This window comes from Amblyomma maculatum, chromosome 2 (genome assembly GCF_055883805.1).
Source record: "Amblyomma maculatum isolate TAMU_Amacu chromosome 2, ASM5588380v1, whole genome shotgun sequence".
Lineage (NCBI taxonomy): Eukaryota > Metazoa > Arthropoda > Arachnida > Ixodida > Ixodidae > Amblyomma > Amblyomma maculatum.
The window spans coordinates 114,112,079-114,127,568 of NC_139345.1; the positions used below are offsets into that span (position 1 = coordinate 114,112,079).

The 15,490-nt window shown below is 49.0% G+C and overlaps 1 protein-coding gene across 2 annotated transcripts in view; it reads left to right on the forward strand.

The window, feature by feature from the left end:
* Positions 1-15,490, forward strand: part of ck (unconventional myosin-VIIa ck) — a 151,954-nt gene that overhangs the window by 76,173 nt on the left and 60,291 nt on the right. For both annotated transcript variants that reach the window (XM_084595119.1, XM_084595118.1), the window contains exons 2-3: positions 8,031-8,088; positions 11,129-11,389. In XM_084595119.1, coding sequence (XP_084451245.1) covers positions 8,071-8,088; positions 11,129-11,389 — 279 coding nt within the window. In that variant the 5' untranslated portion in view covers positions 8,031-8,070. The remainder of the gene's footprint in view (positions 1-8,030; positions 8,089-11,128; positions 11,390-15,490) is intronic.

Here is a 15,490-nt window from a genome sequence, read left to right on the forward strand (position 1 = left end):
CTTATTGCAGTATGTAGATGACATTCCCGTGCCTTGACAACGATTTGTGGAAACGTTATTCATACTCACTCATATTAATTCTCATCGCTTGAATGCCTTGTTCAGGAGTGGGGGGCTGTGGTTAGGGCGCTCGGCTGCTGTACCCAAGAATGCGGGTAATTCAGGCCACGTTAAGAATAACCCAGGTAGTCGATATTTCCGGATCCATCCACTACGGCAACTCTTCCTTTCCTTCAATCCCAGCTTCCATCCGTCCCTTATGGCGCGGCCGAGGAGAAGTGGGACACTTACTTTGCATTTCCTTTCATTTAGATTCACCTACATTTGCATACAATGTTAGCCTTAGGAGGTGCTCTTGGTTTGACCTTGCTGCAACGACCACGCACCAAGGGCCGCGTTGCAGCAAGGTTATAATAATCGCCTTGGTTGAAATGCTAGAGCGCTTCAATGCGTTCTGTCGGAGCGGCACCCTATGCGACGGCTACACGCGCGCGCTTCTCCCAATGTCGGCGCGCGCCAGCGGTATTCACTCATTGGAGAAATGCGCAAAGATTTCGTAGCAGCGCGCTTGACTTTCCTATGCGAGAATTTCGCAGTGAAAGTTCGGCGATTGGAGGTCGGAGTGACAATTTGTACCGCCGACGGCTGACTGGGGGGAGCCTGGAAGCAAGTTTAGAAACTGCTGGACATTACCGTTGCATGCGCCGGGCAGCCTGAATCGATCACAAAGCGTTCTTCTTTTGTATGCGTGTACGTAATGCAACGTGCCTACATCCCGAGCCGCATGCGTGGCCATGAAGCGCCCGGACGACCGCCGCGCGCATGCGGTGCACGGTTGTGTGTATGCACACTCTCGTCTCTGGAAGGCCGCTCCCTCTTTGTTTGAGCTACAGGCTGCGCCCCTTTTGTGGCTCTTTTCGTGGGGGGGGGGGGGGGGGGGCGGGCTGCGTACCCCCTTTTAAACTCTTTGTGGTGCGCTCCCGTCGTACGCGCGGCTGAATCGTCCCCAGAGTCCGCGGTGCGCGGCGCTGGTGCGTCGCACGAGCGGGCACCACCACAATCACTGCCGCCGCAGGTTGGCCCATTTTCCGGCCTCGCGCGGCAGACCGTGTGCAAATGGAAGAAAAGTGTCCTTCTTGGTCCGCGGGACACTCGCGGTGGTTGTGGTCCCGTTCCGCTCGCCTTCCTCCTTTCCCTTAATATTCTCTTCTCGTGTGTTTGTGTGTGTGCGTGTTTGTGTGAGGGTACGCGGTCGGGGGTGTACTGCGACTCACTTCGTATATTCATACAGTTTTTGCTTTGGTCGGCTTACTCACTTTCACAACTTTCCTTCGCTCTTCTCTTTCGGTCAGTTTTAATCGAGGCGTGCGGGACTGTATACGGAATTTATACCGATACAAATAAAGTTTGTCTGGTGTATAAGGTATGTATTGAACTGTGTTCGTTGATGGATTCGTGTGAACTTAACAAATCGATATTGAGTGTGGGGGCCGAGGTTAACTCAGCTAAGATCGATTTTTGGCACGTTCATGGACAAGGTGTTGGTATTAAGCCCCCACTGCGTCCACCGTCGGACAATCCGCGTCCGTCAATGGCGCCGGGTGCATAGTAACGAAGACAAGCTGGCAAGCCAGCTAATTGCCGGGATTGCTTCATGTGGCCATGCATCCACCGAAGGGTTACCGGTTGGGAGACTCGTAACTGCGAGTGGGGCATCCAAGGTCAATAAGGAAATGGAATGCTCTGCCGTGAAATATAGGGAGAGATGTCTGATAGTGTGCTTAGGATAGTGCGATAACGTGTATCATTAGCTTTCCGCAGGAAAATTTCTATTCTTTGTCTTTTTCACAAACTGTACTTTAACTTTCCAGCACTTCGAGATCTTCTACGAGCTCCGGTACGATCATCTCGCCGTTTATTTAACTCTTTAAGCATACAGCGTTTGCACGGCTCTACCAATTCCTTCAATAAATCCTTCCTTCCCAGTGTGATAGAAAGCTGGAATAACATCCCCGAATACATTGTCATTGAGGCTAATCCTTCTAGATTCAGACAGCTCCTAATCGACTATCTCAATGAAAAAAAAAATAATCTTCCTGTACCTTATGTCAGCTACCAAGCCCTGCAAACTGACCAGCCGGTTTTACTTCCATAGCTGTTATTTGAATTTGTTTTATATTTTTGCCACTCTGCCATGACTTATCTGAATGTGTTACTCTTGTCTTTTTTCACCTTTTTTTTACCTGCTGTTTCTATTTTGTGTCTTTATGTTATCTTGTTATTTGTTATATATATATATATATATATATATATATATAATTTTCTATACTTCTATATTACTTTTATATTTATGATCATGTATGACTGCTGAACAACCCTGTACTACCCCCCCCCCCCTTATGTAATGTCCCGAACGGGACCTTTAAGGGTTAATAAATGATGATGATGTTTCCTGAGCGACTTCTCACACAGATAAGCATATGTGTATATATATATATATATATATATATATATATATATATATATATATATATATATATATATATATATATATATATATATATATATATTAACTCTATCTTAGAGTGTCACACGGCCTTCTACTCGCCCGCATACCTCTCTCTGGGTAGTTGACACGAAGCTGCTGTACGTGGTCCGGCTGACTTCTGACGCTCGTAGAAATCAATGAAACTTGCTGTATAGACGGTAACGTCTCAAGCATCGGGCTGCACGGTGAATAAACCTGCATATCTGTGAACAACGCAGCGTGACTTCACCCATCCGCCCGATCGAGCCGGAACTTATCTGAGCAAAGGCTATGTTTAGCAGGAACATTGTTCACGTAATAAATTTACACATCAAGCAGTGATGCGTGTACATACCGGTATTGCATTTCCTACGCGCGCAAATACTTGTGGTTGTGGGTAGTCATTAAGTGAAGGAGCCTTTCAGAATCATGTCGTCTCTTTTAGAATGAAATATTTAGAGAGGATATGGCCGCTTCCGGCGCTCTAGTTTAGTTCTCTAACATCTTTCATGTTTGGAATAATTCATCGGCATCCACCCAAGCGCAGCCATACGGCTACAAAGGAAAGCTAACAGCTTTCTCAGAAACTTATAGTTAAAGAAAAATTCCTCCTGGTCCTGGCCCCCTGGTCCCCGGACCTGCTCGCCGGACCAGGTCCTGGTCCCCGGCCAGGACGATTCCTGGTCCCCGGACCAGGACGAACTTTCCATCCACCCAAGCGCAGCAGTTGGGTGAATATCAATACGTAATTACTCCATTATTACAAATCTACCCTACCTTGGGGGATTCCCCTAAATATTTGACCAGCTTTCAGGTTGCGTGATGATGTGGGTCGTGCAAGTTTGCACAAGTTTGCGCTCAGTGCGGAAAGGTCAGCCTGCAACTAGTAGTTTCTTTGTTATAGCTGCTCTGCTCCGATAGCGAAGGGATTCATACGCTATCGTCCCTTGTCATCAGACATCGACGTCTTGCTCTGCGCATCGCACCACGTGTAACCTGTACCTTGAAATGAACGAATGCATGCTTGCTTCATGACGTGCTTCACCAGGCGTACTCAATCTGAGGAATTGCGTTGCGGACAGTTGCGCAAGTCACGTACTATTACCACGTGGGGAAACCTGCAGCTGATCCAGCAGGTAACTGCCTTAATGTTCATCCGCTTGTCTTGGCCGGAGGCTTATGTGTTGCCCCAGACTGACAGGCTAGTTTGTCGTCTTAGCGATATATCGTGAGAAAACAGTGCGGAACGACTGGACGAAGCACGCTCATTCATGGTTGCTGCTATCGTTCTACGCTGGCTCCAGAGCTTTCTTTACGCTTACGCGCATTCCATATGTTTCTGGATTTTCTACTTCTGTGCTCTAGTAGACTGGGAAAACTCCTCCTGGCGCTGGAATCTCCGGTTTAGCAGAGGCGTCGGCCCTGTAGTCACGAGTTTGAACCGAGTGGCAGTGAATTTGTGTTCCATTCTTGTCTTGGCAAAAAAAAAAAAAAAATAAATAAATAAAAATAAAAAATAAAAAAAAACATATCCATATCCAACCTGAGAATCGGTTTTCACAGAGAACATAATTTTTATTATTAATATTATGTACGGCTGTCCTCGTGTCCATTCAGCACTGGATGTGCTCGCTTTTGTGTCTGCCGCCTGCAACAGGGGTTTTCCGGTACCGCTTTGTCTTTCTCCCTGAGTGAAAGCAGCTTGGGTCATCCGACCTTGCGGCCCCGGTAGGGTACTTGGGCCCCAGCGGCTGAGTCCTTCCGACGCCGCGTAGCACTCGTTCCCGTCTCAAGAGGGCCGCATGCAAGCATCACGTAATGCGCGTGGAAAAGCGCATGCGCCTTATAACCGGGGAAAGTGGCACATGTGGTGCAAGTTCTCATTGTTCGTGTACGTATAGTGTCCGTTCTGGACGGGAGGGCGAAACAACGAGGAGACGCAGCGGTGCCAGCGTACTCCTCGTCAGTCGGGCCCGTTGTTGATCGTCCTCACAAAGAGGGTGGCCACCGTCCCAGAGGGCGACGGTCATCCGTCCGTGCCCTCTCTTCCTCGCTCGTATGTTTACGCAGATATGCGCGCACCCTCATCCGCTCTTCCTGTGTGTGACGAGTTCTGCTTGCGTCATAATGACTGCGAAAGAGAGCGCCCTGTCTGTTGCTTTCTTTACTTTCTTTGACCCTTTCAGCGCCCCTCGTGTGTGTGTGTGTCATATGGAGCGAAGCATACGGACTGCATGCGACCCGGCTCCGCGCTTGGATGGCCCCGCTGTCGCCATTACGACAGCGCCGAGCAGAATAGCCGAATGAACAGTGACCCTCTCGCCTCTGCCACTGCTGCTGCGGAAGTTTTGGCGAGCAGGAAGTCGCTTCCGGTCTCGGCGGCCGCGCGTTGCGATGTGTCCATTGGCTCCGAATTGCGCCGCTTCGTGCCGTGGTCCCTGGACGGACGCACAGACGCACGCACACCACCCGAATGACGCTGTCTGGTGTACAGCCTGCGTATGCCTGCCGCTGCTTGAGCTTATTTCTTTTTTTCGCCAGCGCTCTGACCGCGTTGTTTGTTCGCTCGCAGTGAATGCGTGACGAGGAGGATTTCGCATGCGCCCCTGGTCGAACAATTACGGTCATCGCAACCGTGTGCCACCGCGCGGGGCCCCTATGGAGGTCACCCGCGACTGTGAGCACAAAGAGCGCGCGGATAGAGGACTGTCGGAGGCGGGATCACTCCGTGTCGTATACGGCCATGGACGTTACAGACATCGTAAACGTTCCTGAGCCGGCGTAGGCACTCTGTACAGTGGCCAGAGGCCACTACATCTGCGTGCACGTCTACGGCCCGTCTGCGGATGTGCGGGTGTAGTTCCAGTATGAAGGGAGCTGAAAGTTTGCGCGCGAAAATGAGTTCCGTTGCGTTCTTCATGGGCAAGCACTCTTCCGGATAAAAAAATATTTATAACCAAGAAAAAAGTGATTTTCCGTTCCTTGGAAGGGTGAGTGCTAGTGGGTAATTTATTTCATGTTGCATAGTGCAACAAGGACAAGACAAATGCTTGGACAAAAGTAGCTCTTGCGTGTTGTCACTTGTCTCGATACGGAGCGTCAAGTAAATTGCTCTTACTTATGCGGATGACTAATCATTGGCTGAACGCTGATGATATGCATCTCCTTTCACACTGAAACACCACAACGAGCGGGAAAAAGAACCAAGACGAGGGAGAGTGTACTTTAGATATACACATATCGGGGCGTCGCGCACTCGCAGTTGTTCCACTACGAGCTGTGCCTTTTAATAAAGCACGGCTCGTTGCATCACCGGCACTGTGCCGCAGCGGGCGCACGGAGGGCATGCTGAAGGGACATCCGCTCGCGTGCATATGTTTGAAAGCATTCACTGTGGCGGTCGACGGCATGGCACCTGGGCCGAAGATTGGCAAAAACGTTAAAGAGGGAAAGAGGACTGCATTTCTGAGCTTTGCGTATACAGCGTTCATTCCTGGCGTTCCTGTCCATCAACGTTGCATTGGCACGTATTCCCAATGATGAGACGTCGAGGAAACTTCCCCTGAAACTTGCCTGATTTAAGCCCTCATCGCCTGAAAAGTAGGTGATAGCCGGAAAATGCTGTAACGAGCGTTCGATTTTACGACGTGACTATATTGGGAAACGAGGTCGAGGCGCTGTCGCGTGTATTGAGTCACGGCGTGCGTACGCATCTCATGCGTGGAGCGTATAACAGAGGCTACTCTTGAATCGACGCGTGTCTTAGATAGGAACGGTATAGCGAATGAAATCGGCGTGCAACCTTGTTGTAAATCTAGGTCAGCTGCAGGGCTCGAACGGAGAGACGGTAAACACCGCGATATACGAAGGCGCTTTGAGTATAAGCAACACGCTGGCACACAACTGCGAGTAACGCCCGAGGTTATGAGTGAGCGCTGCGTCGTGGTTAAGTGAGTAACCACGTCTGATGCGGGGCATATATAGTATATAACGTGTAGCTGGAAAGGCTACGCCTACTTAGTATTCAAACGCGGATTGTATACTTGCTCTCTTTAGAAAATGGAGGCTGCTAAATCCCCGCTTCGTTTGACTCGCCTATCCGATCCGCCGCTTTTAATCGAGTGTAGTTGAGACGAGAAAGTTGTTCGCACTTGAATACCAATGATGTGTACGCGTGGCTAGCGGAGGGCCTTCTGAATTCCACGCCAGTGTGGACAACAGACTTTTTTACATAAATGATAAGCCAGCTTTAGTACAAAGCTGTGTGTCCACATAATGGCGGCACAGCCTGTTTTCTCTGAGGGAAAAAAAATTGTATATATATATAAATAAGCGGTGTTGGTCTGTGGGGTTTAACGTCCCGAAGCAACTCAGGCTATGAGAGACGCCGTAGTGGAGGACTCCGGAAATTTCTACCACCTGGGGTTCTTTACGCGCACTGACATCGCACAGTACAAGGGCGTCTTGCTTTTCGCCTCCATCGAAAAACATCAGCCGCGGCTGGGATTCGATCCCGCATCCTTGGGCACAGTAGTCGAGCGCCGTAACCACTGCACCACCATGGCAGGGCATAAGCGGTGTTCATGCGTTCTGTGACGTCAGAGCTTCCCACTTGGTTCCTGTCATGAGAATGCGAACAGTTGTCAAGCGCGTTACTTGCTCGTTCACCGCCTCGTTTTCATGCGTCCGGCGGTGACATTAGTTGAGAAATCAGCTAAACATCGCAAAACCAGCCTGGTAAACCTGATGACAATCTTAACGCGTCCTTTTTTAATGTGTAAAAATGCTCTAATAGCTACAAAGCAGCTCGTCCAAATCCTGTGTACAGAATTTCATTTCGTAACATTCCGGTTAACTTCATAGTCATGTCATTACGCATAGTTCAGTAAAACAAATCACCCTCCATATTAGTTCAAGACAGCTTTCAACGTTGCATACCTAACTTTCCGCCGACTTTCGCGCTGCTTCTGTTCTCTACCGTCGCTTGCTGTGTGGAGCTGCCTGCCTGATCTCGTCAACTCGCTCCCGTCGAGCGTTTGTACGTTCGCGTTCATTAGGAGCTGACACGGACTAGTGCTGGCTGGGTGCTCTGTACTACGAGGCGCTGCGCTGACTCGCAGATACTCATACAGAAATGGCTTTACAAGCGCGGGACTATACAGTGACTGAAGCGAGGCCGGTAGGAAAAAAAAAAAAAAAAAAAAAGAAACCTAAGTGATGCGCATAATTAATTTTTTTCTCGTAGAATAATCGTCCGTCAGTTTTTCTGTATTTCATCTTGCCATATCTAATTCCCGATCCGCCCGCGTAGAATTTCTTCAGCGGATCCGTTTCACGTTGCATTCGTAGGTGCCATGTATGTATGCGCTGTAGTATTCTAACCTGTTTCGGGACACGGTTTCTTTGCTTACTGTCGTTGCTGATGGTGTACCAGCACGTGGCGTCTATGTATTGTTAATTTTAGTGCTTGTTCTCACTTTTTTTTTTCTTTTTTTCTTTCCAGGCAGGTCTTCATGCTTTGATGCTGAACCTCTCCTGCCAAGATGGTCATAGTTACGCGGGTAAGTGGAGCCGCTGCTGCACCTGCTGGTTTATGCTTCTTTGTTGGGGCTGGGCCTACCGTCCCATCGCGACTCATACTATAAAAGATGTCGTAGTGGAGGGCTGCAGAAATTTCGACCACCTGTGGTTCTTTAACATGCACGGACATCGCACAGTACGCGGCTTTTGACCTCCGTCGAAAAGCGGCCTCCGCGGCGGGGATTCATTTAACCACTGAGCCACCCCGGAAGGGGGGGGGGGGGGGGGGGGGGGTCAACGCTGCCGGTTTATTGCTGTCTTTAAAATAATGAAAAGAAATAAGCGTTTTTTGTCTCGCACAAAAGACGAGCGCTTAATGTCAATTGTGTTTTGCTCCAACAAATCCTATTTGTTCCTGAATCTGATCTCACAATATCGCCCTATTTTTACCCTTGAAATGTGAAAGAATATACAACCCGAAAACTAAAAGCTGTTTAAGTATACAATATATGCAGTAATCCGGTGACGACGCCGGTGGTTACGCGAGCTAAATTGCCAGCGTTTGGGAAAATTCAGTTTTATTTTCTTGCGCGTGTGATGTATTGCGCTTAAATGGATTCCGGGCACCGGGGGTCTAAAGAGAAGACACGCATGATTGCTGACCCCTCCGTCGGATTAGTGCGAGGATTAGGCCGGCGTCGAGTGAAAGTAGGCTGTGAATGCAGGTACACCGGATGACCGGCTGAACCAGCCTGGACCCGACGTGGGCACAAAAGCGCTCGCTCCAACAGTCGTTCGGTTTTGTTCCACTAGCACCGGGGCGCTCTAGGGAAGTCACGCTAGAATGCGTGTACTGGGAAAAGAATAAATAAAACTAGGAAAGATTCCGTTCGTGTTCGCGCGCTTAGAAATGCGACCGAATGGCCATACTTCTACGGTATTCCCCTTTCCACACGTTAACGGCGTAGGGCCATCCATGCGTAGGGCGGTGCATATGAAAAAAAAAAAAAAAAAACAATCGTAGCGGCGGAGGCCATGCCATCGCACTTAGAGCCTTTCGTGTGGAGTTTGCATGACGAATAGAAGCTCATTCAACCATAGTGCATTATTTGGCACAATACGTAACACCACTTGATATTGTTCGCAGATAAAGTAGTAGTAGTATAAAATTTTATTCCGCAAAATGGGAAGGGGTTCAGGGGTTGGGGCCTTAAGCTGCAGGTGGTGTTCCTGGGTACAGGGTCCCATAGGTTCCTGCTGCCTCTTCGGCCCGCTCAACCAGCGCTAGCTAATCTTGCGAGACTAAACCACACGATGCTCCAGATGCAACAACAGATACGTCAAATGATGGAGCAACTCAATAACCAAGGACAGGTAGTAGACCGTCTAGACGAGGAGAAAACGCAAACACGAACTGTGGTCTTCGAACTTGGAGGCGGAGTCAGCAAACGCTCCTCAGCCAGAGACGACAGCCATATAGGTAAAATAGTGGCATACATTTTGCACGCGCTCAAGTTAGCCATGCACAGTCGGCACACCATCAGGTAGTACTCCGGCTCAGTCGAAACACAATTCGATACAGCAGTCGGCTGCCTGGAGAATTTTACCACCAAGAGAAGAGCAGGTGAGATTCCATATGTGTCGTGTGCAGATACGTCCTGTCGTACGCAGTAGCCTCGCCCCATTTCCCTGCATTGGATCCTTGTTCCCGCAACGTCCGTCGGCAAGACTTTGCTGGTCTTCGCGTGTAGTCGACATAATAATATAATAATTGGTTCACAGGAAAGGAAAGGCGCAGTATCTGTCACACTTGTTTCTATGGACACCTTAACCGCGCCGTAAGGAAAAGGAGGAAGGTGGGAGTTAAAGTGAGAAAGAGCAGCCGTAGTGGAGGGCTACGGCGTAATTTCGACCACCTGGGGATCTTTAACGTGCGCTGACATCGCACAGCACACGGACATCTCTTCGTTTCGCCTCCATCGAAACGCAGCCGCCGAGGTCGGGTTCGAACCCGGGTACTCCGGACAGTAGTCGGGCGTCTTACCACTGCACCACCCCGACGGGGCGCGTGTAGTCGACAGCGTAGCAGGTATACTATTGTTGTGGGAGAGGGCGAGAACGGCGTTAAAGCGAAATGCGAACTGAGAAACAATCTGATCCCCGAAAAAACGTGCCGATATTTCGTGCACTATACCAAAGGCTGACTTCAGAGACGAGGCCGCTTTTGGTGGCTTCACATTCGGGCGTCCATGCATATGCGCCATCCAAACCCAATGTGGAGATTATTGGGCAACATTGAAAATTTGCAGGTGTGTTAATTTTATTGTATTAGCTCTATTCACTGAAAGTCGAAAACTGATTCCGTCCGTCGCAGCGACCTTCAGCTTTCACCTCGACCTCAAGGTCAAACTAGAACGTAACCGCCTCCAACAAGTCATTACGCTGGTGTACTATGCTAAGCTGGTACATGACCGCATGACTCATTGACCACTTTACAAAATAAACTTCGTAATTAATTACAGTTAATTGATTGCGATAAAAATCGAGCGCTCTCCCTAACATTTTACTCAAGTTTTGCCGCCAGAGTCCTTGACGAACAACAGCCCTCTCTCATGTCACTGGGACAAGGGCTGGTTTATCTCTTTTTCCTGCATAGTTTCGCTGCATAGCCACAGAGCCATAAAAGTACGCTGATTTCAGTATCGAAATTAGGTTTTAACCGAAAAAGGTCAGTATGCTTTGCACGCGGACCACAACTTCTTGACTGTTCTGCATGTGTTATATATATATACACTAAAAAACGGGCGTACAAGTGTGTGCGTGAAGACTTGCGATCGTGCTGCAGAACTGTGGCATTGAATTGGAGGCGGAGTCAGCAAGCTGACTATGGGGAGACGGCTACCAGCAGAGGAGAAACTTTAAATTTTTTAATTTTCTTTGGAACTCTTATTTTTAATGCCGTTTTATTTATTCTTTTTCTCTGGAATACCCGTATACCGCAACCATTCCTTTCTGACGCTTGCATATGCGTCAACGAAGGTAAGAGCAGCCTGAAATCAGTGAAGCTATAATAATTCGCAGGGCGACTACATCTGGATCGAGCCGCAGGCGAAGCGGGAGTTTGACGTGGCCATCGGCGCCCGTGTCGCCTCGGCCGAAGGCAGGCGGATACAGGTCATCGACGACGACGGCAAGGAGCAATGGCTGACCCCAGAGCGGCGCATCAAGGCCATGCACCCGACGTCCATCCAGGGCGTCGAGGACATGATCTCGCTGGGGGACCTGCACGAGGCCGGCATCCTCAGGAACCTGCTCATCCGATACAACGAGAACCTCATCTACGTGAGTGGCTCCCTCACGTGTTTTAGTGCACAGTATTCGTTTTGTGCTGAGCTTGGTTTAAGGCATTCAGTCGCGGTATAGCAAATGAACACCTTTTGTTACTGTCAAATAAGGCGGGAATCCTCCGGAAACCCGTATGGTCCCATCCTACTGCTCCCATGTCTCTGGACCGCAGTCAGGACGACTACATGCTCGCTGGTGCAGTATTCTTGTAAGAAGTTGCAGCACGTGTTACAAAGGTATACGCCATATATAATAGTCGGTCAGCATTAGTTTCTTTTGATTCTCGTAAACTGTGGTGCGTCGAGCGCAACTAGCAGAGCCAGATAAAGCCGCAGTATAGGGATCCCAGCCTGAGCCAGGCGGCGGTCCAAGAGCTGTGATGATGATGATGATGAACTGGTGGCCATGCCCTTTGAATCGGGTGGACACTCGCACAGTATCCGGCCAGAACGCAGGAGGCGGGCGGCTGAGGCGCCTCATTTCGCTATGTACCGGCTGAAGTGCGTTTTCTTTTTTTTTAAATACGCAACCTTGAAGGACTTTTTCGGTGTTGAAATCTTAGAGAAGGGGAAAGACTGCTTTCTAATGTGTACAGTGTGAACAAGTCATACAAGACAGCAATATGTTTCTGTGGAAGCGAAGTGTGTGTCACAGGTGAGCGACATTACAACGTATACATATCGAGGTCGGCACACAACATCTCGGCATGTTGATGTTATAAACAGACTCGAACTGCTAGTGGAAACTGTTCGGGTTTCTCCGCACGATGCTTCCTCTGTTTTTGCATGCTCGACACGGGGATTAATCGCCCAATTCCCCGTTTCTCGCACATATGGTTTCGGACTTCATTGCATGCGTTTACATTTGGCTCGTGAGCATATAAGTCCGGCTCAGCTAGCTGCGGAATTCTAGCTCTCGCGTTCATGTATGCACGCCTGCGACATCGCCGATATCGTCCCCCAGAGTGGATTTTTAATAAAGATTACGCAGGAACACGTTGCGCAGGTGTACACTTTCGCGCTGTCTAGACGTACGTTTACTGAAATTTATTTTTACATTGTGAAATATAGATTAACTGAAATTAATGCTAAATTGGTAAATTTCCGAATCCTCGCAGCTGCAAACATTGCAATAGTGTGCGTAAGAACGGTCGTTTTGTCAGTGAACATATCAGGCAAATTCGGCAATCAAGTGATATTGCGCCCTCTAACTATACAGCCGAAAACTGTCCCAAAGTGTCTTAGCGAGTTGAAAAGCACAGCGCAAAACACGAGAAGCGGAGCACACAAGCGCCGAAAGAGTGTCGCTTGTCAATCTGTGTTTCGCATTCTTGTGCTGCTAATTGCATAAGGTCCTGCAAATTTATTTAACATTGCCGGCAAAGCGCGCTGCCTTCCAACGCGTGAGAAGCTGCGAGCGAGTCAGCCTTGGAATCAGTCTCTGAGGCACGGCTACGATTACTATAGTACTGCTACGCGATACAAATTAAACTGACACTACAGCAAAGAAGACGCTTAATTCTGCGGACCGCGGCAATCCACGCTTCGCGCCTCTGCATGTGATACCACTTGCCCGCGGGAAACGGTAAAATCTCACCGGCGGATCCCGGTTCTTTGTGTTGCGCACTGTTGTGATAGCGCACAACACAACAGTAATGGCTTCCTGCTTTTCGCGAAGACGAGGGAACAGATGTAGTAATTGCGAACAGTTGAATAATATTACGACCGGCGTACGTTTCGGCACTGTTCAACGTGTTGCCGCGCCTGCTGCACTCGGTGACTCCTCCTAAGTGCTCCGGTGACACATCCTGAAGCTAAGCCTAATGAAGAATTCGGCTTTCACGGGAAGCGTCGGCGGGGGCGCTATCACCGGGCTTTATACTTTTCCGCAACGCTGAGGAAAATTGTATGTCGGGCCGCGAATTTGGCTAGCATCTCGGTTAGGGTTAACGTATATGATCCTTTTATGATGTTTTATCTGATCAAGGCACGTGCTTGCAGCAAGTACGCTTTATTCCGCAAAATGGGAAGGGGTTTAGGGGTTGGGGTCTTAAGCTGCAGGTGGTATTCGTAGGTACAGGATCCCATTGGTTCTTGCTGCCTCTTCGGCCCGAGCGCTAGCTGATCTTGCGGGTCGTAGCTGGACAAGCCCCTCCCACTGCTCAACTGATGGGTTTGTTATTTTGGGCTTTATCGGGAACGCCCGACAGCCCCGTGTGGAGTACGTGGGAGCGTACGGAATAATACGCTTTGCTGCGATAGCGTAGTACGCCCGTTGCGTTGCGTCGCATTCTGTGAGGAGGCAGCTTCTGGGGCAGAGGCTGTGGGCTCCGAGTATACTACGCGCAGTGCGGGACTGAATGCTTAAATTTGCGTGAAATCATAGCACTGCTGTGCCGCAACCTGCGTGCCAGCCATCGGTCGGGAGTTTCGAATGGGGTCGGGTCCAAAGAGCTGTGGGCCTCCAAATTGTCGCACGCGTCCGGCACCTTTGGGAGCGGCTATGCTATCGTAATTGTTACGCTTATAGTCAGCAATCAATTAAGTGTTCCCATTTGGGGGTAATTTTTTTTTTACTTCCTTCATTGCTTTTCTTCTCTTTCCGGCGACGCATAAAAAAATAAAAATGAAAAAAAAAAGTTTTAAAGATGCTCTTTGCTAACCAAACTGCGCATGCGTCGGTTTTCCACTGCAACCCCGCAGCCAAGCATCGAACGCTGCTTGATTGGAGTTGCCCGACTGCCGCGTCAATCGGTACAAAAAAGTAAAAAGACGTACAAATCATTTTATCTCACTAACCTCAAATAACACTTTCGTTGGTCCGTCGCCCTTCTATATTCATATCGTCCATCGCGCGCGAATCGCGACGCGGGTATGTTGAACATAGATAGCTGTGCGCTTGCTTATGGCGAACCGTTAGCTCACGCCACACGCGGCCTTGGGAGACCTGCCAGCGCGCGCTTCGGCAGTGCGCTAGCAGCGCTTTTACCGGCTACACATACGTGCGCGGACTAGCGCGGACAAACCACGCGTCCGCCAAGCCGACAACAGGGGAAACGCACAACAAACGAGGCAAACCACGCCGCTGCACGCAGAACCTTGTACGGCCGCAATGACGTGCTTCGTTGTTTTCTTTCCTTGTGTGGTTGCGGGCGGCGTTCGCCGGATACGCGAAACGAACATTAGAAACGAAGTGACCTTAACGAGTGGGCAGGCCTTTTTTTTTTTTTTTTTCCTTCTTTTTTTGCACCGTCAAGTTTTATCATAACGAGCTGACACCAGGCCGGGGGAAATCTTTGGCGGGAGCGGGCGATTTTTCAGTTTTAGGTGTTAGGCCGAAGAAAAAACGCAAGTAAAGAAACACTTCCACCAGTTAGTGGTGCTGCTTTAATTGCAGGGGACATTCAGATCCGTCATGTGTGAACACATCAAAAGCGCGCTGTGGTTTGCTGTTTGCAATGTAGCCACGTTAGAGCAAATAGGAACACGCCACCAAAATTATGTGCCTATACTCGTTTTAGGTATGATAAAAGGTATTTTAATTCTGCACATCATTATTCGGTGATTTAATATATACATATGGACACATCTCGCACAATCTCGCAAACACATTTTGCGGACGCGAGATTTTCACCATGAGCCTAGAAAGGCTTTTCACATTAAAACGTGCTCTTGAAACAGTCGTGGGCGGGCATCATGACAGTTCCATTCCATTTTATTATTTTCATTTGGCTATACTCTCCCCTGTCCTTTGTGCCAGTCACTCCGTTATTTTATTTCCTTTCACTGTCTACACTGCCCCTCAAATTTGTCGTGGCAGCTCAGGTGCCTCTGTACTCGATCGCAGATGCCGCAGCTAGCAAAAATCTGCTTCTTCCTTTTGTATTATGTTACCACTATAACATCACAGTAGGTTGTGACGTGAACATAATTTCCCCAGTCAGGACGTCGCAATAAGTTCTGATGTCAACATAATTTCCCCACTCGGCTAGTTAAGCCTAGTAAGGTCGTGTGTTTGTCAGTTCAGTCTCACATCCCGAAAAGAGAAGTCCGGACATCGCCAACAACGAAACAAAAGAAAATAAAGAAATTAAATTAT